The sequence below is a fragment of the Penicillium crustosum genome, assembly GCF_028827405.1.
Source record: "Penicillium crustosum strain IBT 35664 chromosome Unknown utg000004l_segment0_segment0, whole genome shotgun sequence".
Classification (NCBI taxonomy): domain Eukaryota; kingdom Fungi; phylum Ascomycota; class Eurotiomycetes; order Eurotiales; family Aspergillaceae; genus Penicillium; species Penicillium crustosum.
This window is the reverse complement of record NW_026623125.1, coordinates 2,404,421-2,431,075: the sequence shown is the minus strand read 5'-3', so window position 1 is coordinate 2,431,075 and position 26,655 is coordinate 2,404,421. Positions and strand designations below refer to the sequence as shown.

Below are 26,655 nucleotides of genomic sequence, written 5' to 3'. Positions count from 1 at the left end.
GACTGCAAAGACCCATGAGTAAACGGACAAGACCTGTAAATAATGATCCTTTAGAGGCTCCTGATCTGCTTCAACATACCCTCACATAAATCTTTGGCTTCTTTTCTTGGGTTTATATTCCCGTGTCGTGCAAACCCCACCGATGGTCAAAGGAGTGCACATGATGAGCTCCCTTAGTGCGCCAATTATTATAGTAAGTTAAATACCTAAAATTATAGACTGTTACTAACTAAATATTATAAAGACAAGGGCCTATCTAAAAGGACTATACGGGTTATACGGGTTCGGGTTGGCCGCGGCTTTGGGGCAGCCTAAATATCTAGCAAAGAAGGCCTCTTAATTTAAGAATCTTCTTACTCAATTACTGAGCTAATAGAAGTAGATAAAGCACCTCTCCCTAGTGCCGGTATATATAAAGAACCGGCTTAGAACCACGTACGTGGGCTATAGCAAGGTATAGTGAGTGTAGAGAAACAGGACAGAGATTCAATCTAGAAACCCCTATGTAGAGGCATAGCTATGCTAGAACATGTGATAAATACACGATGATATCCAAACAGCAAACAAGAATTTCACGACACTGTCAATCGTCCTACCCATCTATTTTCTGTTCCTATTGAGTCTCATCACTTGCTCCCTTTCTTTTCTATTCACCTGTATTTGTCAGTCTTTAGGTCATGTAGCAAAACGTCAGAACTGAGGGTCAGATACCCGGCGCTATTCGTCCCATATCTATCAGCCCTCGGCTCTCGTAGTACATCATTCCTGGACCGTGTTTTGGTCTTTGTTGTAACTTATGATCCGAGAGCCTTATCAGCCATTGGCAGATCAAGGGCCTGGTTTCTGAAAGGGGTCCCAAGATATCTTTCAAAAATTTTCCAGCCATCGTCTGTTTTCCTCAGTCGATCAATGATCGTACCAACCCACCATATTTGGGGGAGCCCATCAGTTCTGGGCATTTCATTGCCAGTAACAATGCGTAAATCGTCACCTTCCCATCCATATCTGATCAAACACTCTTGAAACCTCACCACCAACCCTCCATCCACATCTCGATCAACAACATGGTTGGTGGCGCTTCGGCATATCCCCGGAATAAAGAACCCGTAGTCTTCTTCGAAAAATCGTTTCATTTCGGCAAGACCGCTAATTGTCCCGTGACTGTGATAAACCACAGCATCAGGGAGAAAGGTAGCAGCCATCATTGCATGGTCGAACTCTTCAAAAACAAAGTTATGGCGATTGACAAAGTCGACGGCAGCTGCCCTTTCATCACTTGTCACATCCTGGGAGGTGAAATTGTTGATGGTAGGAAATCGACCATTCACGAGAAAGGATGGCATGGTTTGAAAAAAAGGACTCTTTGACAGCCAGAGAGCGATTGAGGGATAAGCTTGGTGACTTGGTTACACATTGTCGTCGGCATACCCACCATTATTTATACATCCGACAAAGGGGACTTAACCGTGACGAACACTCACCACCTTCAGTGTGATTACAAATCTTGACCGAAAGGAGGAGGACTAATCAATAGAAGCCAAGCATGGCCTATTTGTACGTCAGAGCTTGAGCGGGTAAGTGCAAGGACCTCATAGGAGGGTGCAGGATTGATATACAGTCTTGTCCGGTAATGAAGCGTGTGAAGCTCATTTTTATTACTGACCAAGATTGGTCTTGACAAGTTAGAATAAGCCTCTTGCTGGTAGTATGACGATGATGGTATGAGGAAATTTCTATGAGTGGTAAAGGAGATACGCACTGGAATCTACCATTCCTCTCGTTTCGCCAGTAATCCTCCCAAACGTTGAAGACCTATGCACCCGCCACATTCCATTATCAACGTAACTCTGAGGAGCGGTTGAGAATATTCATCTTGAGTAGTAATCCCATGGAGAAACGAGATCGCATAGACGCGCTGAAATGATGAAGCGGCTGGATTATTAATCTTGGATGATAATTCTGCTCTAGGCTCACGGTGAAACTTAGGGATTCATACCCGCATCTGCCTATTAGGAGCCCAGCTCTTCTTTCCTCGGATTCCCTCCGCTGACATATATTTGATTAGGCAGCTCCTGATTACTCGTCATAGTTATACAGCTGAGCCCCATTAATGTTGATCGGTTACAGTACTGTCCAAGTCTAGAAGCCTATCACTGAACTAGCTAGCGTCTGACCCCTGACGCTTCCTAGACTATATACCCTTTTTTTTTCTCTATCATCCTCTTTATCTTCTTACTTCTGACACAAGTCATCATGACAGAGTGCTGATCGACAATATCTGAGCCCTTGTATTCAAGCAGTAATCGTCGGAAGAGAGTATGCAAGGCATGTGATCGGTGTCGCCTTAAGAAGTCCAAGGCATGTGGAATCAGGTGAGTAATCGTCCGACATGCTCTGAACGGCCTGGATAGTGCGACAAATCTGTTCCCTGTTCACAATGTCGAGCAGCCAACACTATATGCATTTTTGGAAAAAGCAAAAAGGCGCATGATAAAATTTATCCTAAGGGGTGAGTTGAATACTAGCTTTCTTAGAATACCTAAGAACTGCTCATGCTAACCAAATCTTTCTTCTAGATATGTTGAAATGCTCGAGCAGCAACAAGCTTGGCTGGTCCAGGGCCTCCAGGAACTCTACCGACGTATCGTCGAAGGCGAAGGCTGGCCGACTGACCATATGAAACTACACCCTAATGGCCACCCTCTCATTCACTACTTGCTTAAGCGCCTCGGTATTCTAGACCACGGCAAGGGTGAGCGCTTTGAGGAAGATCCTGAGGCACTGCAGCAGAATCTTCGACGTACAAATGCTGGCGTGCAACGCCAGGAGTTTCCTGAGGGCGAATCTAGTACCCCAAGATTTACCTTCGTCCCCTCCCACTTCTCCTTGGGTCCTTTCTCCCAGCACACCATGATGCCTATGCCATCAACATATATCGCTTCTAATAGAACGATCACTAAGCATTAGTCATTTATTACATGACTCTCCTGGATTGATCACTTAGCCTAAGCCCGTGCTGACATTTACTCATTGAGCCTGAGCCTGAGCGCCCTCATATGTAAAAGCAGCAGCGGCCGAGATAGGAAAGCCCCACCCGCCAGACATTATCCAGTCTATACCCCGGGGGTTATTTAGAAATATTGCGCATTTTGAGTCTAATAAAGTGCACGAGTCTCGAACAAATTGAGAGAATGGAATCAGATGGAGAGTCAACACTGGAAACTCAACATCTTCGTTGGTGGATGCATGTTTTTATATTTTCTATGGGATTATATTCCTTGAGGGCTTCCGGCTATCCATTATATAAAGGGCAAGTCTGCCATATATTCTTTTACAAATAATAGTATAGCTCGATACAACTAACACCTGCATATGCACTTGAAATAAACAGGGCAAGTGTCTGACCAATTGCTCTGATGCACAACCAATAATCCCATGAACAGTGTACACATTAGCAATAAAGCTAGTGTGTAAGAAGTAAACCAATCACTGTCAATGTTAAAACCCAAAATGGAAATGAATAAGGATATGGATTTGAAGCTAAAGACATCAATAACCCTTTGTTCGCGCCAAGAGACCAGATCGGCTCGCTTCACAAGATCCCCCGACATTAAAAGCTCCCGACCAAGTCTTCTCTACTTTTTCATACACTGTCCTAGTAATTTGGCAGCTCTATATATACACATAAAGACCTATTATCGTCAAGACAGTGATTGCTGGCGCTTGCCCGCCTCCGACGTCGAATTGTGGGCGATAAGAGATAACGTGACGATCGGGACGTCAGCTCCGCAGCGAACTCCGATCAACAACCACCATGGGGAAGTTCGAAGATGAAAGGGACTCAGAGTCCGTACCATTGAATCGACAAAGGTCGGAATCCGTCGCCTCACAAACATCCACCGACTCCGGCCTGTCGATCGCCTCCGAATCATTTATGAAGAACCACAAGGGGGGCAACACAATGCTGATAGAGGGAGGGAATGGGGACAGATACCGGGACATTGAAGACGAAGGGGAAACTGGCTCAGATGAACCTCTCTTATCAAGCGGAAAGAAAGCAAGCTCGTCCAGTCGCCTGCGCCAGATTATCTGGTTACTGGTGTTGCTCTGTGTCGGTGGCTGGGTGCTTGCCTTCGTACTGTTCCTCACACAGAAACGACCCGATACCGCGGCACTCTCGTCTGCATCAACCGCGGAGATCTATGAACCAACCGTGGAGATCCATGAACCAGGCTCGGCCCCCGGTATTCAGAGCCACGGGAAACCAGTAACACTCGAGCAAGTCTTGAGTGGTACCTGGTCTCCGAGATCCCATGCGATCTCCTGGATTGCAGGCCCGGACGGCGAGGATGGCCTTCTGGTTGAGCGGGGCGAGAAACAAGACGCTTTTTTGCGGGTGAAAGACATCCGCAGTAGTAAGGATGGTGTCGATAATCTCGACACCAGAGTGTTGATGAAGAAGGCGTATATCTGGTTTGAGGGAGAGGCTATAATACCGGCCAAGACGTGGCCAAGTCCTGATATGAATAAGGTCTTGGTCATGACTGACATCCAGTCCAATTGGAGACACTCGTATTTTGGGAAGTATTGGATTTTTGATGTGGCGACGCAGAAGGCCGAGCCGCTGGATCCTGGGAACCTGAGTGGACGTGTACAGCTTGCAACTTGGTCGCCAACCTCGGATGGAGTTGTGTTTGTTCGTGAGAACAACCTATATTTGCGTAAGTTGGCATCTTTGGAGGTCACCCCCATAACCAAGGATGGCAACGAGAACCTCTTCTATGGTGTTCCAGACTGGGTGTACGAGGAAGAAGTGTTTGCAGGCAACACCGGCACCTGGTGGTCTGATGACGGGAAGTTTGTCGCATTCCTTCGAACAAACGAGACAGCAGTTCCTGAATATCCTATTCAATACTTCCTTTCACGGCCATCTGGCAAAGAGCCACCACCCGGACTTGAAAATTACCCCGAAGTCAGGCAGATCAAATACCCGAAACCCGGCAGTCCAAATCCGATTGTCAACTTGCAGTTCTATGATGTCGAGAAGAATGAAGTTTTCTCATTTGAGATGCCAGAGGACTTTGTTGACACTGAAAGAATTATCATCGAGATTGTCTGGGCGTCCGAGGGTAAGGTTTTGATCCGAGAGACCAACCGCGAAAGCGATGTTGTAAAGATCTTTGTTATGGACACAAAGGCCCGAACTGGTAAACTGGTGCGGTCTGATGATATCGCAGCTTTGGACGGTGGTTGGGTTGAACCTTCGCAGTCGACTCGGGTTGTTCCTGCTGACCCCAAAAATGGTCGACCACACGATGGTTATATTGACACCATTATTTATGAAGGTTATGATCACTTGGCTTATTTCACACCTTTCGATAACCCAGAGCCTGTGATGCTGACCAAGGGCAATTGGGAAGTTGTCAAGGCACCGTCCGCTGTTGACCTGAAGAAGGGTCTGGTATACTTTGTTGCCACAAAGGAAGCTCCAACTCAGCGTCACGTATACTCGGTCAAATTGGATGGGTCCGATCTTCGACCTCTGACGGATGTATCTGCACCCGGATTTTTCGATGTTTCATTTTCTCACGGAGCCGGCTATGGTTTACTCAGCTATAAAGGCCCAGAAGTGCCGTGGCAGGCTGTGATCAACACCCAAGGCGACGAAATTGACTTCCTAAACCTCATCGAGGAGAATGTTGAACTCTCCAAGATGGTGGAAGATTTCGCTCTCCCAACAGAGGTGTACACCAATGTAACCATCGATGGTTACACGCTCCAAGTTCTGGAACGCCGTCCTCCAAATTTCGACCCTGCAAAGAAATACCCTGTGCTTTTCTTCCTATATGGTGGACCAGGATCGCAAACGGTCGACCGCAGGTTCACAATTGACTTCCAGACCTATGTCGCCTCGAGCCTGGGTTATATTGTCGTCACTGTGGATGGTCGGGGAACCGGTTTCATCGGAAGAGAAGCTCGATGCATTGTTCGTGGTAATCTCGGCCACTACGAAGCTCTCGATCAGATTGAGACAGCCAAGATCTGGGCTAGCAAGAGTTACGTGGATGAAAGCCGCATGGCAGTTTGGGGCTGGAGCTACGGTGGCTACATGACCCTGAAGGTCCTTGAACAAGACGCAGGCGAGACATTCCAATATGGCATGGCTGTGGCACCCGTCACTGATTGGAGGTTCTATGGTAAGCTCATCTAAATTACATACCAATGGTCTGTTTTTTTTTCGTACATGCGCATCCTAACATGCTACTCCTTCACAGACTCTATCTATACAGAACGTTATATGCATACACCCGAGCACAACCCCTCAGGTTATGCAAATGCCTCTATCAGTGATGTTATGGCCCTAGGCCACAGTGTTCGGTTTTTGATCATGCACGGTGTCGCCGACGACAATGTTCATCTCCAAAATACCCTTGTGTTGATCGACAAGCTGGATTTGAAGAACATCGACAACTACGATATGCAGGTCTTCCCCGACTCGGATCATAGCATACAATTCCATATGGCGCATGCGCTTGTTTATGAACGTAAGTCGATTTCTCATTCCCTTCCATTTCATGGCTTCCCAAGGTTGGAAAAGGACACGCCTAATTATGAATCAAGGTCTTTCGAGCTGGCTCATCAATGCGTTCAATGGTGAATGGCATCGGACCACGAGTCCGAAACCACAGGAGTCGACGTGATGCAGGATCTCGGGCTGTTCATCGACTTGTGTTTTTTTTTTTTTTTTTTTTTGGCTTTTCGGGGTAAATACATTTGTTTTGGAATTATCTACACGATGTTTGGGTCGATCCTATTCTGCTAGATATATATAGATCTAGGGACCAATGGATGCATATTATAATTCAATACATTCTTATTATTAATGCTAAGAACATAGGATAAAAAGGCTGTAGTCGCTAATGTATGCCACAATTTCTCGACATGTCAAAACAACAAAACTGGTATAAAAGGATCAGACAAAACATACCAACAGAGGACTTTTTAAAAGAAACCAAGTCAGACACCGAATAATGCAAGTATGAACAAAATGCAGCGAGAAAAATATACATGAGTGCAGTATGTGCAAGTAGGGAAGTAGTAAGGAGGGCGGGAGTTTAAAGCGCAAATCAAGACGCGTGATTAGGAGTAAGCCCGCCAGCCCGGATGAAGTCATCTCTGTTCGCGACACTGATATCAGAATTTCGGTACGGAAGGTAGTCTTCACGTTGCAAGCCCCGTAGCTGTTCCCGACCGGCAGTTGAGACGGAGCGCGAGTAGGACCCAGAACGAGAGTGGGGGTGAGGATGGGCACTCGGCAGAGACAACTGGTGGTTGAAGGTCCATGCGGGTGACCTAGTATACGGGGAGCTGCCGTTGGACATCGCGGTAGGCCTTGGTGCAAAGACAGGCAGACGAGCGAAGGACTCGGTAGAGAGATTGTTCATACTCATGCTCATAGCCGAGATATCAGACATGGGACGGTGGTGGCCGCCATGACCAGGTAACTGGGACGCAGAGCTGTATATCGTGGATATACCGGATTGGGCAGAAGAGCGCCAGGAGTGCACCGCGCCGCGTGGGATGGTGATGATCTCTTCATCGATGCCAGTCTCAATGGCTGCCGCCACGTCGGCTGGCTCGATCGGGTCGCCAGCTGCGCGGCTGGCCATCATCTTGGCGGACTTGCCAATCCACAACATCTGCTCGTGCTCACGGAGGTACCGATCGCCACTGAAGGACTTCTGGACAATCTTGCGGGTCATCATGCCGAGTTTGCGACGGTGCTCGCTCTTCTCGTACATACGGCGGGTGATGGCTGCTACTTCCTCAGGTGTGGGAGAGGAGGTTAGGACTGGTGCGGGTGATGTGTCTTCGCTGTGTTTGCTCCATTCGCCAAGCATGGCAAGCATGCCGATTTGAGCCTTTGCTAGGGCGAGGGCATCGTTTGGTGCGACAACGGCACTGAAGCGAGAGAAGTCATCTGGGTCACTGAGTACTCGAAGGGAAGCACCGACATCTGTGCAGACGACGGGAGCTCCAGTCAGAGCAGCCTCTCCTAGGGCAAGAGGGAGACCTTCAGATAGAGATGAGTTTAGGAAGAGCCATGTGTTCTCTAGGACCTTCATGGGGTCGGCAGTTCCACGGAGTGTGACTCTGCCACGAAGACCCTTTGATGCGATAATCTCTTGACACTCGGTAGAGTAAGTCGGGGCCTTGTCAATGGCACCATAGATATCCAGATGGTACTCATCGAATTTCCACTGGTTGATGATGATATCTGCAGCAAGAAGAGCAGTCTTGATATCCTTAGCATACCAAACGTGGGACAACATGGTCACAGTCGGACGCTCGGATTTGATTTCCTTGACTGGAGAGAACTTTTGCATATCAGTGATACCGTTGACGACAGGATCGATCTTTCGGCGGAAAGTGTTTCGGTGCTCAATTGTGCCCTGGCAGGTACCAATCTCGACCTCCCAACCCGGGTTGAAGAAGTCTGCACAGGGAAGAATGATGTCTGCGTGATGAAGAGTCAAGACGGAGGTAATTCGCATCAATCCAAGAAGCGCGTTTCGAACAAATGGCGAGAGCTTGCACAGAGCAGACGACAGACAGAGATTGGTTTCACGCCAACTGATGGCGTGGTCCCAAATCTGCAAGGTACAGTTGCGCTTGATCTTGCATACAACACCGTAAGAGGCACTGACGCTGTGATGCGAGGCTTGGAAGGTTGAAGGGATCTTTTCAGGAACCGGGATTGAGAAGATGAAGAGATAGCGGTACCAGAGCTCCAGGGCGACATCGAGAGATGCCAGGGTAGGAAGCTCAGTGTCGAACCACTGGGATGACGGGATGGTGTTTGACATTTCCTGAGTCAGCCACAGATCGCGCCAACTCTGCTTCACTATCTCACTGTTCCACACCTGAGTCCAATGACGAGACTCTTGGAAGTATGTGTTTAAGTTCACAAGTGCACGAGTCGCCTGGTGGATATCAGACTTTGAGAGATGAACTGCACGGGCACCCTTAACCAAAGCCGTCAGAATCGGAATGAAGTTCATCTTGATATCGAACTCGCTCGCCGACGTAACATTATCAACCTCAGCATCCAGCTTGTTGTGGAACAAACCGTGAGTTGGAGTGAGGAAGTCCATACCCCAAAGCGGGATGAGCTTGAGGGACTGGATATTCTGTTCGGTTTGATGTTTGGGGACACCAAAGTCGTTCGCAGACTCGCAAATCATATGCCATTTGATGGTTCGCAGGGAGTTGATCATGTCTCGTCGACAGGCAGAGACACCGCCACCTTCATTGGGCCAGGTACCATTGTCTGCCGCCATCACATGGAGCGTTTTGTCGGTATCGGTGCCAAAGTTCTTGGAGCGGGTGTTAGCAACAGCATCACCTCCGGGGCCAAAGTTGAGCAGATCGGTGAGCTTAACAGCGAGAGGGGTCCAGCTAGAAATGTTGTCGTCCAGATCTGCACTTGCCATGATCGCATCGGCGCGGATATCCACGTACTTCTTCGCAGATCCAAGATTGCCCCAGTCACGGCTACGCCAGTAAGGGGTAAGAACCTTATCTCTGCGAAGAATACGATCGTCCATCCAGCGCACAATGATTGCATCGAAGTCAACACGATCCTTCCATGCCTTCCACATCAAGGAGCGAGCCCGAGAAGTTGACACCACAAAGCGCTTCTTCGTGAGACCCAGTGTTCGGGTAAGAAGATTTGACTGGAGACTGTCGCAGTAGACAAATGGGTTATCATGCGCAAAGCTGGTATACTTCGGCTTGGCAAGTACGCCTAGATAGTCGTGCTCAATCATGGGCGGAGTCTGCATCTTCTGTCCGTTGATAGTAGTGAAGATCGTAGGGTGGAACTTGTGATCATATAGCCAGCGACTTTCATAGACATCGGCACCCTGGACAAAGCTGGCCTCGGTGACCTTGGAGTGAGGAATCCAGCGCTCAATCTTCTCGGGATGGCGACGCGGAGGCGCACACCAAGACACTGTACAGCTAATGTGGGATAAGACGAACTCGGCTCGCAGCAACTCATCACCGAAACGGGGGTTCTTGCGATAGTGGTACTGGAAGCGAATAAGATTACCATCCTTCATATAGGAACCCGATTCGATAAGACCCTTGCGGTTGTACTGGACGCTTTGCAGATGGTTTGCTCCTGACACGCAACGTCTTCCTAGCGGAATGCGGTTTGAGGATTTGCTAAGCTTGAAGCCTTTCTTAGTCGGAACTCGGTAGTCGTAGTGGTATTCGTTGATCACTTTGCCATCCTTGAACTCCTGCTTGACTAGAAGCAACATCTCACCCGAATAGGTGCTGACGTACTTCAGGGATTTGACCTCCTTGGGCTCGGTTTTATGCTCACCGGCGTAGTGGTAGATCTTGAAACCGCCATCAATCTCATGGTGTCTGAAGGCTGTAAAGGTGCCATCCAGACTCTGGACAATGACCCGGCTCTTTTTTATATGGATCGTCATGCCCTTAGTCTCTTCCCACAGTCGCTTGACGTTCTTGCGGCCATGGAAGAGAAAGAATGACAAGCCCAAGTCTTGAACGATCTTAGAATAAACCCAGACCATATTGAGTGAGAATACGATTGGCACACGGACAACCGTTGGAAGGGTCTGAGTGACGTGATTGAACTCTCTCTGGAATTCCGGATCTGCGACCAAAGCCACCACAAAGAATTTGACCATGGTCCCCAGCTTGTGGTAAATATAGCTAGCTGGTGATCGGACTAGCGACAAGGCAATAGGGAGTTTTCGAGGTATATAGGAGATGTACTTCGAAGTCTCGGGCTCTTTGGGAAGAGCGGCTTCTCCAGTTCCCCAATGAGCATAGTCGAGAACGCTAATTGCAGTGGCAGCTCCAAGGTTGCAGCGGGCAACATGGATATCAAGATTATCGGTATCGAATGTGCAAAGTCTTTGCTGGAGCCACTGGCGTTGGCTATTGGAGAGACTGCACTGTTGACCCAAGCAACGTTTCAGCAGCACATCACGAACTTCAGTTGGGAGTTTGTCCCAATGGAGATCCGGCTCAAAACCAAGGCAAAGCTGCCGAAGTAGTTCTTTCTTAGCCCAGCGTACGACTGTAGTTGTGTTGGCCTCTTCACGAAGCTGTCGAGCCATTGTGTGAGTTACCCCACCGGAGACAATGGATCCTGCCAATGATGCGTACTCATGAGGCACACCCATCATAAGCTCTGTGACAGCATGAAGCAAGGTTTCAGCAATGATCTGACAATTTGCGCTGATATCGAGGCGCTCATCTAGGAGTCCTCCCACGGTGACCGCCAACTTCAACTGGTTTCCGGTACTGCAGCTGAGAGCTCGAATACCGGGACCGAGAGAGCCAGAAGAGACAAGCTCAATGACAATGTCGCCCTTCTCCCACGATGCGATTGCGGTATTCACAATATTTTTGGAGCCGGGAAACGCTTCTTCAATTCTAAGTTCTTCTTTGCAAGACATCATAGCGTTCTTGATTTCGACGCCAGGATGAACACCAGGATTGAGCCTGAATCTAGAATCAGATGGAAGCAATGAATAGCTTTCGAAGAAAGTCTGAAGCTCTTGCTGAGACCATTCGGGGTCCGACCAGGGCGTTGTAAATGCATGGAAGGTGCGGCCAAGTTCTACTGGAGAGTCCACTTTGTTTGGCATGCCCATTTTGGCATTCCAGATCGAGAGGATGGCGACGGTCCAGGTGGCAGATCCGAGTCCAATGATCTGCGAGTACAGGAAACTCGGCATAGTGACTTTGAGCGCGATACCAACCGGCAATCCAATACAGATACCAATGATGAGAGGCTTCAGCGCATGAGGGCCCGTGAAGATCTTAGTATATTGGTACCAGATTAAACCAGTGTAGGCGAGAACGTATGAGAAGAAAACAATCATGCCTTCAATCGATGATTGGAAGGTCCAAATGAGAGCAGTGGCAAGGGCAAGACTCCAGACATGCCATAGAAGGAATCTAAAAAGGACTCGCCAGTATACCTTTCGCCGCAGTTGGACCTCTTGTTTCTGTGCGAGTCGAATGTCCTTTGCAGATTTGACGGAAAAAGGCGCATTTTTACCAAGAGCATCATGGAGCTCTTGGGCTTTGGTATCAATGAGCACAGCTCCGATCAAATAGTAGGCAAGGGCGAAGCCAACCGCCATTCGATTAGCATCATTCACCGCGCTAGTGAGGCCAAGAATACGGTCGCCACTGAGCAGTTGTGCCCATTTATCGAGAAGCGCAATCACAAAGTAGAGAACACCACATCCCATCTCTTTGCTCGATTGACGCCAGTGAACGAATGCATTGTGTAGACGAAGACCTTTCTGGGAGTTGCGCAGGGTATCAAGTGCTACCTTGGTTTGGATGTTCCAACCAGAACTAAACGGAATCGGCCTCGGCACATCTGCATGGCGACAGTACCAGTCAAGAAGGAAATTGGTAGACTCCCAGTCCTGGGCAAGCTCAACGACCATTTCATCCTTGGATGCTTTTGAGAACATGCCGCGTTTCGTCTCAGCCAAGACGTCCTTCGACAGGGCTTCTCTCGCCAGCTTGAGGGCGGCCGGGTCACTCATATTTGCGAACACCTTCTCGTCATCATTTCCATAGGCAGTGATATACCACTTACGGATCTCGGTATCATCGGTTCGTCGCACAGATTGGTACCAAGTGACCCATTTGGAGGTGACTGAACGAAGGCAGAGCAAAAGCACACCAATAAAGACATAGATGACGGCGAGATAGACAGCCGAGTCGTGGCCACTCCAGGCTGTGATAATTGGTGCCAAGAAGAGGATAGGAATGCACATAATAATTGGCTTGCGGCCAGACAAAAAGGTCGAGCCGGGGTAACTGAAGCTTGCAAGCGAGGCGAATGTTGAGAAGTAGATTGTCAGAGCAATTAGGTAGAGGTAGAAGATGATACCAGCCCGAGGGCCTCGAACACTTGAAATGGCAACAAAACCGATCAAGCCGCCGGCCACAGTGAAGGCAATACCAGCGATCAGGCGAATGAGAACAAACATATTTGCTGCTGCAAATGCCATCGAAATGAGGTAATAAGGCCCACCACACGCAATCCAGGTACCAATTGCACCGGAAAGTAGCAGAGAGATCATCAGCGCCATAGTTGCACTGTCCTGTTCAGCGTGAGACATGGCGGCAGAGAGATAGAGTCCGCGGCCAACCATGGTAAGCAGAATGATATCAATCAAAGCAGGAATAGCGAAGACACTCAAGAATGTGAATCGCTGGTATCCAGGCATAGTCTTACGCTGCTCATCGGGGTTGACATCAATCTGAGCTCCGGCGTAGGATGTAGCAAGTTCCGGAGCACCGTTCACCCAGTTTGGGGGCTGATGGTCTCCGTAGTAAGCTCTGAACCGGTCCGATAGCAACTTTCCGAAAACACTGGGAGCCACATCGAAGTAAGCTTCACAACGCGATCCGAGGGCAAATGATTCTGCGAAGGCGGCAGCTTGATCGGTATGGTTGTTAAATAGAGGATTCCGATCGGTCACCTCTGCGTAAATCTCATCGAAGGCCCCCTGTCTTGCAGCACAGAAAAGTGCAAGAGCCATCATATCCACATATGTATCAACGGAGCCACCTTGAAGAAGAGCGCAGAGACCACTGGTAATAGCGGCAAGATCATCCTCGCGGCGATATCTCAAAACATCAGAGAGTACACTGTCAGCCTGATAGAAAAGATCAAGACAGACATCAAGAGACGGGTATTTGCAGCCTTGGTCTATGTACCAGTTGATACGAGACTTGATCAGGTCTTCAGCAGATGTAGACTTCTCGAGATACCCAACCGTATTCAGCGCCTTCAACTGAGCAAAAGAAGGGGCATCTACTAGTTGCTTGCGAATATAGGTGCAGATGGCTTCAGATAGCTCACTGTGAGAATCAGTGAGAGAGAGGTGCTGCAGGAGAAGGAGGCGCTCTTCAGGGCTGAGAACATCGATGTCTTGAATCAGTCGACGGGGGAGGCCAGTATCGTGGGAAACATCTTGAGACCAGGCCGCGAAGGTCGCCTCAGCCTCGAAGCAGACATGCCGGGGAAATCCCTTTGCTGATAGGAAGGTGTGAAGAATAGTTCCAGCCAGACCTTGCGCATTCTTAGACACATAAATCTCAATACCATCATGTTCCATCTCAAAAACGGCCCAAAAGCGGAAATCAGAGCTCTTGCGGAGACCAGAGTCGAGACAAAGATTGACGTGCAACAGATCGTTGGATGCCCAGTTTGCAAGTTCCTTGATTGTGTTGGCCAAATGATCGTCATCTTCAGAGAGATCCAGAGAGTCATAGAATTGACGCAGAAGAAGTCCAATGCTTTGGATTTTGGCTGTCGGGACGGGATGAAGAAGGTTGAGAGACTTGAGACGTTTTTGAGATTGGACAATTTCTGCAAATGCTAATGGAGTCGAGTCTGAACCGAGAGGGAAGCAACCAAGTGAATTGTAAGCCATTCCTGACATGGAAATGGAGAGAGGGCTGCCCTGTGACTTGACCTGTGCGACCCATTCTGGGGGATCACGCATTCGGGCAGTCGGGCAGTCGGGGGCCTTGGAGTCGTACTCCGACGAATCCAGCAGCGCATCAATAGCAGGGAAAATTGGCTTGAGAACGTCCCAGCCAGCCTTTTTATCCGGGGAAGGCAATATATTCAGGTTGGCCCGCCAGATATCGTGCGCCTTCATCATTTCTGCTTCCTTTAACCAACCAAACGCGGGAAGAGGTTCGAGAGTCGTGACGTTAAGATCTGCATTATGAAGAGCAGCTTCAGGGCCGATCCAGGTAATTGCGCTGTAAAAGCCACACCATTGGATAGATCTGCGGACTATGGCATTGGGAATGGTAACATTGTCGTCGACGGTTTCCCAGGCCATTACTACAAAGTCTCTCATGCAAGACTCAGAGACGAAGGCCTTGATTGTTGCTTGTAGTTCGGCCATTTGGAAATAGTCCCGCTTTTCGCCTTCAGGCATAATGCTAGCGTTTCGGATGACCAAGCCTGCCACAGAGTCACTCTGCACGGCCTTTCGATCCTTCAAGAAATGCGGTGACTCCGACTCGAGATAGACTGCCAGGCCGAGGCTGCTAATAGCCTCGATAAGCTTTCCTCGAGCGGTAGGGCGGAGCACATCTTCCCAATTGGCGAGGAGAATACCGGAAAATGAGGTATCATGAAATCCGCTTGCGAGCAATTCTTCGATCTTTTCGATGACGGTCAAGGCAGATGACTTGGGAGGAAGGACTTTCCCCAAATCAACACGTCCTAGCACTTGGCTGCGCTCGTGTCTGGAAATAGCTTTGGCGACCCCTACTTGGAAGGGATCCACAACCAGCACATCCCATTCATTCAGCAGTCTTTCTTGTGACACAGTAGGTGGGTTTTCGAAGCTTCCCAGGTATACTCCGAAGCTCGTGGGCTTTCCCTTGTGGGGACGTCTGTCAACCAAGTTGAGTTCTCGGTTGGCTAGCTTGGCGAGCCGTTTGGATACACTCAAAGGAAAATTGTCCGGTAGCGGTCTCGACTAAAAATAGGCTAGAATCAATATCCAAACCAGAAAAAGAAAACAAGCTTGTGGGTGGCCTCTATATCATACCTTGTAGTATTTGAGAAGTCTCTTTACTCCGGAATATATGATTGATAAAGATCCAATGGTGATTGTGAGTAGCAAAACTCCAATGAATACCTAGTGGAAATTGTCAGCCCATTTTCGAGTTCTGTGTCTGCAACGAGGGCGCTGAACGGCAAATTGTGAAGAGGACCAGAATCAACATACAAATTGCCACCAATGTTCTTTCATGGCATCCCAGCCAAGAGGATGTGGCCTCTCTGGGAGTGGATTTACTGCCATTATGTCAAGATGTTGAGTCCTCGACTTGATATCTCTCTAGGCACGATATAAAGAGGTAACCAGTTGCGAAGTAGAGATGAGTCTCAACTGCAAATGCTTATAGTGACATGCTTAAACGAGTGACTGGTATGTTTTGCACAAGGCAAAGATGTCGGCGTAGAACAAAAAATGGAGAGCACAGGGGAGCTCAAGTGTTGGCAAGGTGATAAGGTAAAAGAGTAGTGGGGGAAGGGCTTAAAGTGAATATCCACTTCTCCAAACCGCAGAAGTAAAGTAGACAATTTCGCCTCCTAGAATTTTCCTTGCTCAGTTATCAGGGGTCATGGGAAAAAAAAAGAAAAAAGAAAAAAATGTATACACGGAGTGGGTTCGCCTCTTTTGGACTGTTTAGGACAAAGGGTGGGTGTCTGGGCGTCTATTGAAGAGCTCTCAGAAACACGGGGCAAAAATAGCACACACTAAAGTTTTTGCTAGATGCAAGACTAAAAGAGGCCACTAACAAATGCACCAGAGCTGACTGATGAGACAGACTGGGTGGAGCCAAGCATATGTACACAGTCCATGGCAGATATGCTACCATGTGTAGCAAAGCCATGCGATTCATATCGTGGCAATTATTACCCTGGTGTGCCCTGTCTGTTCTTTCAAATCTGTTCTCATTGAACACATCATATTAACATTGAACACATCATATTAACATTGAACACATCATGCCCCCCCCCCCCGCTCAGGGTATATCTGTGTCGGATTTCGTCTGCTTAGTCTATAAGCTAAAAAGGACGCAGTTTGACGCGGGCTAGAAGCAAAACTCGAGGTCTTGGCAAAATAATAATATAATAATTAATATAATAATTAAATCAAAAAGAAGAAAATAGAAAATAGAAAATAGAAAAGAGAAAATAGAAAATACTTGGAAAAGCTGCCGACTAGGAGTTGATGAAACGAATGCAGAGTGGAACTGGGACAATGAAGAACCCGATCGAAATAAAAGACGAGATATACGTTGTACAAACGGGTAAGTGAAAATTACACAGTATGTACTGAAAACAAATAAATACACCGTAACCGAGTCACTCGGAATACTCTGTATTTTATATATACATAATTCGGTACTTGGTATTTAGACTAAGACATTTCCCCACGCCAATTGTTTTTCGGACCTGACGAGTCTTTTTTTTCCCCTGCGAATGTTCGAACTGTACCTGATCCCGTTAGAGCCTCGGCAATAAGAGGCCTTTGCGTTGCTCCGCACTGAATATTATTATGTGTTTTCGGAGTTTTTAGCCATTGTATATTGTTCAGGTCTCGGTCTATTCAATTGCCTAGCGTCGCCTTTTTCCCCCCACCTGTTGTCCGATTTTACGATTTTTAACCAAAAAAAAAGGAAAAGAAAAGAAATCTCCCCTGGCCCTGCCAAGACCAATTGTTGATTGACCAATCGCATACCTAGCATGGGGTGCCAACACAGTACCTAGGTCGACTATGTGTCTCAATTGTGAAATTGCCGGACCTCAGACCCCCAAGAGATGAGAGCTCGCTTTACGCTCCCAAAATCGTCAACGCCACATGGAGACCTATATGGAAATATTTTTTTAGATTAGATTACTTCCGAACTTAGCTAGACACAAAAGGCGATAGGCCTTGGATTGAAACCTTTGGGTTACTCCATAAAAGTTTTATGTATAAAGACGACGATCATGCACATGTGGGACAAACGCAAGCTAATTCCATTCGTTCATTTATACTCCGTATTTTATTTTATTTTCTTAGCTGTCAGTCGTTAGTATTGCATACCTGCATACTGTGTGACCTGCCCTATCGAGAACCTGGTCAATATCATGGTTGCTGTGCCAGTCTGGGCCTTGAAGGTCGGCTGCTACTACGCATTTATAACATGCGACACTGCCCCCGGTGTTTGGCCCAAGAACACGCCGACTGTCATCGCATATCGCCCTCCAGTCTCTACTCCTTCTAGTACTCCTAGCAGTTCTGTTGGAGTGAGCTCAACCACGCTCGCTACTTCTACACACTCGTTGACCACCTCTGTCTCTGTCTCTGTGTCTCTGTCCTCTACCTCTATTGGTAGTTCGTCTAGCACAGTCGTACCAATCACTTCTACAGCATCCACCTTCGTTACCTTCACCTCGTCGGGCGCAATCCCGTCAGAGTCTGCTTCGGGCTCAGGCATCGCCACTGTTTCATCCGCTTCTTCTAGCATCCCTACCCAGAGTGGGTCATCATCTGTCTCATTGGGCTCCGCTTCTAGCTCTCCTGTCTCGTATTCCGGAAGTTCTTCGGCCAACTCATCTGCCTCGTCCGCTGTTTCGAGTGCTACATCTTCGTCACTCGTTTCATCCTCGGCTGTTTCGTCTGCACCTGTTTTCACAAGTGCTTCTGTGACTACTCCCAGCATGTCATCCACCGCCATCTCGATCTCGGCTTCTGCCACTGCCACCCCGCTCAACCACGCGGCTGTTGCAGCTGATATTCTGGTCATTGCCAGAGATGCAGCCTCTGCAGGCGTGGCCAGCTCCGGCCTCAATGGATACGGTATCCCATTCACCACTCTGATTGTTCCCTCCGCTGGTGTGACTCTTCCCGACCTCAATGGCACCACTGGAAGAAACTTTGGGGGTATTGTCGTTGCCTCTGAAGTCAGCTATGACTATGGCGGTACCCTGGGCTTCCAGAGTGCCCTGACCACCGATCAGTGGAACCAGCTTTATGCCTACCAGCTTGAATATGGTGTTCGTATGGTCCAATACGATGTCTACCCAGGTCCTAAATTTGGTACATCTGCTATCGGCGGATGCTGTGACAGCGGCGTTGAGCAACTTGTCTCATTCACCGATATTAGTGATTTCCCCACATCTGGCCTGAAGACTGGCGCTGGTGTTAGTACCAGTGGTCTGTGGCATTACCCTGCGACTATCACCAACACCACCTCTACCAAGCAGATTGCCTCATTCGCGCCCACCACAGGCTTCACCACTGAGAGTGTTGCTGGTGTGATTAGCGACTTCGATGGTCGTCAGCAGATGACCTTCTTCATCGGTTTTGATACTACTTGGAGTTCTACATCCAGCTACCTGCAGCACGCATGGATCACCTGGGTCACCCGCGGCCTGTACGCTGGATACCGCCGTGTCAACCTGAACACCCAGATTGATGATATGTTCCTCGAGACTGAAATATACTCACCCGCTGGTAATAACTTCCGTATTCGCGCCCAGGATATGAGCAAAATTGCCAGCTGGACTGATGAGATCAACGCCAAGATGCCCGCTGGCAGTTCTTACTTCGTCGAAGTTGGACACAATGGTAACGGAAACATCGAGAACTCTTCAGACACCTCGGATTCTGGCTGGGATGCTTGCGGGGCTGCTATCGAATACGAATCGCCTGCTGATACTCCTCTTGAGTGGATCAAACCTCTCGGAACTGGCACTGACCTGTGGCCCGCTGTCCCCACTACTTACGACTGGACTGCTACTTGCACTGCCATGGATGAACTCCTAGCCTGGTGGACTACCGAAAGCAACCTCAACAAGTTTGGTCACATTTCCCACACCTTCACCCACGAGGAGCAGGACAATGCCACCTACAGCGATGTCTACAAGGAGATCAGCTTCAACCAGGCTTGGCTCAAGGCCGTCGGTATCGACAAGGCCACCAAGTTCACTTCCAACGGTATCATTCCTCCTGCCATCACTGGTCTGCACAACGGCGATGCCCTTCGGGCCTGGTGGGAGAACGGCATCACGAACTGTGTTGGTGACAACACCCGCCCTGCCCTTTTGAACAAAGAGAATGACATGTGGCCTCTCTTCACAACTGTTGCTGCCAACGGTTTCGATGGGATGCAGGTCAACCCTCGATGGGCCTCTCGCATCTACTATAACTGCGACACTCCTGCCTGTACCGTTGCGGAATGGATTGCCACCTCTGCTGGTTCTGGTACCTTCCAGGACCTCCTGGACATCGAGAAGGGTGAGACCATGCGTCATCTCTTTGGCCTCTTCCACGATGGTTATATGTTCCACCAGGCCAATCTCCGCAACATTGATGTTGACCCGATTACCATCAACGGTGTGACTGAAAAGTACTCCATTATGCAAGCTTGGGTGGAAACCCAGGTTCAGGAGTTTGTCCGCCTGGCTGAATGGCCCATCATCACACTCACTCACCAGGAGGTAAGATAAAACCCATCAAATATGCTACATTCTCTAGTTCATACGCTCACTCCCCATAGATGTCCGCTTCCTTCCTTGCCCGTTTCAACCGCGACAAGTGCGGCTACTCTCTAAGCTACGCCACCAGCAACAAGAAGATCACTGCCGTCACTGTGTCTGCTACTGGCAATACCTGCACTGACCCTATCCCGGTGACCTTCCCTGTTGCCCCTACTAGCACTCAGGGCTTCGCCACTGAGCAATTTGGCGCTGACCCTCTGACCGTCTGGGTCGAGCTCTCTGGCTCCCCTGTCACATTCACTCTTTCCACCCCCATTGCCCTTTAAGAGGTTGTAAAGATGATTGACTTGCCTTCATTTGGCAGGTTGATGTACCTTTTGGGGTTTTATTGATCACCCATCGCTTTCATATTATCTTGTGGATATCTCTTTTAGATGTCAATAATGGTTTATATATATGTGAAGGAAACGGAACCCTTGCTTCTCTGTTGATACGAATATTGAATGTCCTGTGTTTTCTAATGTCTGGAAACTTCAAGTATAATTATACGATAATATACAATGATTCTTTCCGAACGGTTTTTACACTCAAAGCTCAGTCTGTATGGAGTAATAAACAGTGTCGTGACTAAAAAAAAAACTAAAAAAAGAACCAGAAGTATATTCTCAATACTACCCTCGGACATGTCATCTGGCGGTCTAGTAGAGCGTGATGGTGTTAGCAATTTCGCGCTGCAGGTCCGAGGTGACAACGTTGACAATGTCGTACGAGGCAAGGGACGCGATTGCCCGACTGATCCGGCGCGTGGAAAATGATTCCCATGCATTTTGTACATCGAGTCATGTAACCGAATGCAGAAAGAAATGAAAATGTGATTTCAACTGATGAGAGTAAGCCATTCAATTGTGGCAAAAGCAAATACTAGCAAGTCAATCCCGTCTACCCCCGTACAGAGGAGGCCAAAAACAGAAGAACGGCCTTGGCAACGAGCTTAGGGCCTAACTTGTCTCTCAACGCCACGGCTAACACCATAACCACCATATTCATACTGCTCAACTGATGACCGCCATCGGGACAATGTATGTTGAGCCAAGTAATTTGGAAAATAACGATTGTGTCTCGGAATCTAAGGCCGGTGGATGTAGCGCAAATGCAAGTATCGGCTGCTGTAAATGTCTGAGATGCCGGTACACATATATTCCTATATAGTCCACCTGCATGGTGCATAGGGCAATCTAATTGAGTCCCGATATCCGGTTCCAGGCCTACTCCGTACAGTGGGGAAGCATGTATACGACGGGGTTTCATGCAGCTACTGCATCAGACTACTCCGTACTCCGTGCCCAGTCGAGTCATACTCCAGAAACAAGGAGGCTCAATGCTAAATATGGAATCAGGGGCATAAAATGGCACCATTTCGGTGATATCTGCTGGCAGACTCCGTAGATTTCTGGGCATCAAAGCCAGTCGGCCTCGGAGTTAATGCCCTCTACTCCGTACCTGGTAGTCATGAATAACGTATGTCATGTAAGCTGACGGTTGGGGTTGAGTTCGGCTTTTGAAGCTTACTCTGACTTCCGCTGCTGCTGTCTTTTATTTTCTCTTTCTTTTATTCCTTACTATCCCTAGCAGCGGCAGGTTCCGGGAACAGATATTACGAGATCATGGAACGAGCTAGAAGAAGAAAAAAAAAAACTCACTCCTTGGCGTGCATTCTAAGCGAGACACTCATCTGAATCAAGAATCATCGAACGGGTCAAGCGTAAGGTGAGTTGTCAAACGGTGAACCTTGGAAAGTGTTAAGCGCGATCTTGGCATAGGTTCGAGGTCTTCAAATTCTCGGGCAAAAACCGAGACTCGGGGGTAATGAATTTCGTATAGACTCAGATTTGTAATTGCCCGGTCCTGTGGACCTGTTTCGGTTAGCGGGTGTGGCGTCCAAGGGATTCACGGGAAGGGAAGAATCAGGCGATTGGGTTATCTGGGACTAGCGCCATCGGGTTCGGGTTTGGCTTTTCTCTGGTAGTCTATTTTAGCGTCGATGATATATATGCTAGGCCCTGAAAGGACTGTGGAGAGAGCGGGTCATGTAGGAGAGTAAAAAGTCAACAAAAGCGTTCAATTTGAAACACCGAACAGTGAGATGATAATAATAGTAACAGTAGCACTCTATATGTTGTAGTAATGCTAACTAGTTAGGTTAGTGAGTGATATTCAAAGTTACGATAGGTACAAGTATTCCAAATCTAAATATCATTATTCTGTGTCAGCATATAAGCATCATTCAGAAAAAGTTTCAAGGCATCAGATGATGGGGTATCCTTGTCGTCGACCAGAAGCCCGGCAAGTTAGTATTGGATGGTTTTGAAAATGGCTGATACTGATCATCATTTCAAATTGGTTTAGGCTGTCGAAAGCCTGTTTTTTTAGGGCTAGTAAAATACCGGCATTTGAGGGGTGTTTACAAAAACGATCTTTGTTACAGTTTAATGGTAATTAACAAAATATAATACCACGATACACCAGTACCGTGGATGTGACGGCTAAAAACACCCAACCCCGACTTTGCTCCCACACTTAGGGCTAAGGCGCTTGCCAGCACATGCATCTATCCTTTTGGTTATTGGCAATGTTCCAAACAGGAACATTGGAAGTGCAAAGACCTTTCAATTCCTTCAAGTCCTTCTAGTGCTGTTGGCACTTTTGTTTATAAAAAGACAAGATGGCTGAAGTTTCACTAGCCCCCCAATTCAACTAGCACATGCAGTAGCAAGTAGAGTACTCCGTACGGAGTACGGAGTAGGGCTTGGCAACCCGAGATTTCTCTTTTTTTTTTTTTTTTGTCTTTTTTCTTTTTGTGACTATTTTGGGCGACAAACCAACCTATTGTAGCTTGTTCTAAAATTTTATCCTTGGCAATTTGAAATTCAAACCGTCAACCCCTGAGCTCCTGTGGCTTGTCATTCTTCTTTTTTTAAAATTACTGTTTGTCTCAATATATTCTACTATGTATACGGAGTACTATGTAGATAATAATCTATCAAGATTAGGACGATCCAATTAGTAGATCAGATCAGCAGGTTCCACCACCTTATTTTATCTTTCGCCTTAGGACTTGACCTGGACAGGTGAGTGGGGGTCTTTACCGCCGCCTTCCCTGGCCCCCTCTAGCCGTCTAGGCATCCTCATTTCCTCCGTTGTATGTTGTACACTTTCTTTTCAAGTGATTTCAGGGACTTCTGACACTCATTTTCTGGATCTAAGGCTGAGTTTTGCTTTTTCCAAGGTAACATCCAGGCCTTTCCGGTACCCTGGAGGATCTCCCTCAGCCCCCGGACCCTTTATTTTGAGCTTAAAGATGCCTATCTCCCGACTTAGTGCCTGCTGATCTTTTCGTCTTTCTTTTTTTTCTCTCTTCCTTGGGCTACCCCATACTCCTTCATTAAATCCAAATACCCCGCGACTTTGAGTCACCACATTTGATCCCACCAATATATTACACCCAAACAACTAAGCTTCGTCCATCGTTTAATCAGTCGCTTCAAAATCTACACTCATGGGTGATTTGTCATCCAAGACGGGCTGGTGGGCTTGGTCGACCAAGAAGAAGGTTCTTATCTTTGGAACCGTCGCTCTTGTCATCGTTGCTCTGGGTGTCGGCCTAGGCGCTGGACTAGGAATTGGCCTCAAGAACAGCGGAGACGATGACAATGATAACGATAATGAGGGCACCGGTTCCGGTACGACAAACACGACGACACCAACAAATACAACCGTGAAGTGGCAGCCAGCTGTTGGCACTAAGTGGCAGATTATACTGAAGTCTGGGGATAGTGCACCGATCTCCACTTCGGTGGACGCACCAATCTACGACATTGATCTCTTCGACAACAACAAAACCGTCATCTCGGATCTCCAAAAAATGGGCCGCAAAGTGATTTGCTATTTCTCGGCCGGCTCGTTCGAAAACTGGCGGGATGACGCCGGCGACTTCGACAGCGCAGATAAGGGCGAAAATCTCGACGGATGGCCCGGCGAGAAATGGCTCAACGTCACGTCCCCCAACGTGCGCAAAATCATGCAGGCGCGTCTCGATATCGCAGTGGAGAAGGGCTGCGACGGTGTTGATCCTGACAACATCGACGGGTACGACAACGAGAACGGCCTTGGTCTCACCAAGGCCCAGGCCATCAACTACGTGAACTGGCTTGCTTCCCAGTCTCACAGCCGTGGTCTCTCGGTTGGATTGAAGAATGGCGGAGGTATTATTGACTCTGTCATTGATAACATGCAATGGTGTGTCAATGAGCAGTGTGCCGAGTATGAGGAGTGTGATACCTATGCGCCCTTCATCCAGGCGGACAAGCCTGTCTTCCATATCGAATACCCCAAGGGCGATTCTACCAACAACAACAAGTCGGTGACGAGCAGCCAGGCGAAATCTGCTTGTACGGCCAATAGCTCTGGCAACTTTTCAACTGTTATCAAAAACATGGACTTGGATAATTGGGTTGAATACTGCCCGTGATAGGGGTTTTGTGCTTGGGGTGGGCTCGTCATATCTAGCCAAGAGTTGACATTGCATGTATAAGTAATACGACGTGATATTTTCAGTACCATCATCCATAACTTCGTTCCTTTCATCGTGTTTACGTGCTGTGTATTCATTGGTCCCGGGGCCTGAACAGAAGGAGTAAATGGGCAAGTCGCTACGAAGTACATGGCGCCCAGATATCAAAAGTCCCTGGAACGAACTCGTCATTGTCGGCACTTGATACCTTTTCAAAGACGCCTTTCCCTCCGTGTATAATTCATCAACACCATCAAAATAACGCCTTCGGCTCCCATTGCCTTCAATGACAGCGACGAGAAGCAGGACCAGGGGTACAACAACTCGCAAGCCTAAAGAAGCGAAAGCAAAAACGCCATGTTGAGAAAGCAGCACGCTCATCACAATAATTAAGCCTAATGCGAGCACATAATCGCTACATTATGCCTGAATTGGAGCCCGCTAGCCTTGCACAACAGTCACCCGACAGCTTCGTTCCCTGGGTATGGGCTAGACCCAGCCCAAGCTCATTTACTCCGACAAAAAGGCAGCTTGTTTCTAGTGCACATGTCGTAAGTTCGCATTGGTACTGGGTGACATTAGCACCAATGCTAGCCCAAATAATGTGCTCATAGCAGAGCAACAATAGCCCGCGCCATCGTCGGCGAAAAACTGCGCTTACTTCTAGCGGCGTTTTATGCATAGACTATAGTCTCTAGTGGCTTTGACTACTGCTGCTAGTGGATCTACTGCTGCTAGTGGATGATATGTCCAATTCCCCGAGTCTTCCGTCTGCCCGGTTTGTTAATGGCGTGATGCGACGGAGAAATTGATGCGACGGAGAAATCGGAGGTTATTGTACTAAGGCTTGGCTTTTGTGCCGGATCTGCCACCCGCCAATAGCTGGTTTTTTCCTTCTTTTTATTTACAAGGTACTAATTAGCCATTGCTGATGGTAATTATAGGCTTTTTTGCTTCTAGCCTTGGAATAGAACAAAACGATTACTAATTTGCTCTTCTTTGACCAATCGGCCTCAATGAAACAAAAGGAGTTCTAGCGCAATGAGGGGGCATGGAGTTTCCCAAGAAGAACTTGATCAGTAACAGAGGATGTTATGCTGGTCTTGGCAGTCTTGGCATATGGATATGTTGGGGCGGCGGGTCGAAGCTCTTTAGTGGTCTAATTGGTTAAGTTCGAGAGCTTGCCCTTGGAATGCTCGGTTCCGTTCGTTTTGGGTCTTTGGGGAAGTGGATTCCTCCGGAAACTTTGCTTCACTACGTATGTGTTTAGGGGTATTTTTGGTGTATTTTTGGAGGTTTAATTACATACAAATACGTCGATGTCGTTATTTATTTGTATTTTACGTATATTTTGTCAGTTACGAAGGTATTTGCTTAGACCTCGATTTTCCCAGTATTTCCCACCATTAATTAGTGTGGATTAGACTGTGTTTGCCATGATGGATATATCATAAGTGCTAATGTAAGCTCCTTGCATAAACCCCAGTCATGTGTTACTTATCGCCATCGGTATGTCATACTATTTTTACCTATTGTGTTTTATTTCATTGAAAAAAAAAGAATCATGGAGTCTAGCGGCTTTTCTTTTCCAATGCCAACCATAGTTCAACCTCGTTTCATCGCATGACAAAGTTTGCATGTCTCACAGTCGATCTCAATACAAAGACGGCTGAACACGAGAATGCTTTGGGTCTCCAGTTGCAATTCTCACTTCTGATCAGAATTAGCCAGTAGAAATGCACCATCACTTTTGGGGTGGCTTTTTTTCCACTTTGTGCATGTCTGCTTTCGGTATAGCACGTGTGATATACCCGCCTACCAATAACAGGCGAACCTTGGAAGCTGCCCACCTCGCGTGGTCACCACATGCAAGGACCCAAGGGATGAAAAGGCGCTAAGATCGGTTACCCGAGTGGCTTTCCCAGGGGATCTCCCCGTTCCTGACCGCAACCCCAGCGATGAGTGGTTAGGTTCCTCGGCGGCT

At 47.9% G+C, this 26,655-nt stretch overlaps 6 protein-coding genes across 6 annotated transcripts; 4 read left to right on the top strand and 2 right to left on the bottom strand.

The window, feature by feature from the left end:
* Nucleotides 1-794: 794 nt before the first annotated feature.
* Nucleotides 795-1,343, bottom strand: N7487_009956 (uncharacterized protein; the record flags this gene model as incomplete). The annotated part of the gene is made up of 1 exon (XM_056877686.1): nucleotides 795-1,343. The coding sequence occupies one exon, from the start codon at nucleotides 1,341-1,343 to the stop codon at nucleotides 795-797; it is 549 nt and encodes a 182-aa protein (XP_056726266.1).
* A 1,243-nt stretch (nucleotides 1,344-2,586) lies between these two features.
* N7487_009955 (uncharacterized protein) lies at nucleotides 2,587-2,967 on the top strand (the record flags this gene model as incomplete). Its single annotated transcript, XM_056877685.1, has 1 exon — nucleotides 2,587-2,967. One exon carries the CDS (start codon nucleotides 2,587-2,589, stop codon nucleotides 2,965-2,967), a length of 381 nt encoding a protein of 126 aa, XP_056726265.1.
* An 847-nt stretch (nucleotides 2,968-3,814) lies between these two features.
* dapB (dipeptidyl aminopeptidase dapB) lies at nucleotides 3,815-6,701 on the top strand (the record flags this gene model as incomplete). Its single annotated transcript, XM_056877684.1, has 3 exons — nucleotides 3,815-6,197; nucleotides 6,276-6,545; nucleotides 6,622-6,701. 3 exons carry the CDS (start codon nucleotides 3,815-3,817, stop codon nucleotides 6,699-6,701), a joined length of 2,733 nt encoding a protein of 910 aa, XP_056726264.1.
* A 426-nt stretch (nucleotides 6,702-7,127) lies between these two features.
* gtb3 (glycosyltransferase family 4 protein) lies at nucleotides 7,128-15,908 on the bottom strand (the record flags this gene model as incomplete). The annotated part of the gene is made up of 3 exons (XM_056877683.1): nucleotides 7,128-15,581; nucleotides 15,654-15,743; nucleotides 15,834-15,908. 3 exons carry the CDS (start codon nucleotides 15,906-15,908, stop codon nucleotides 7,128-7,130), a joined length of 8,619 nt encoding a protein of 2,872 aa, XP_056726263.1.
* A 1,838-nt stretch (nucleotides 15,909-17,746) lies between these two features.
* Nucleotides 17,747-20,427, top strand: agd3 (putative extracellular serine-rich protein; the record flags this gene model as incomplete). The annotated part of the gene is made up of 2 exons (XM_056877682.1): nucleotides 17,747-20,101; nucleotides 20,161-20,427. 2 exons carry the CDS (start codon nucleotides 17,747-17,749, stop codon nucleotides 20,425-20,427), a joined length of 2,622 nt encoding a protein of 873 aa, XP_056726262.1.
* A 3,230-nt stretch (nucleotides 20,428-23,657) lies between these two features.
* On the top strand, nucleotides 23,658-24,629 carry N7487_009951 (endo alpha-1,4 polygalactosaminidase; the record flags this gene model as incomplete). Its single annotated transcript, XM_056877681.1, has 1 exon — nucleotides 23,658-24,629. The coding sequence occupies one exon, from the start codon at nucleotides 23,658-23,660 to the stop codon at nucleotides 24,627-24,629; it is 972 nt and encodes a 323-aa protein (XP_056726261.1).
* Between the last annotated feature and the right edge of the window lie 2,026 nt (nucleotides 24,630-26,655).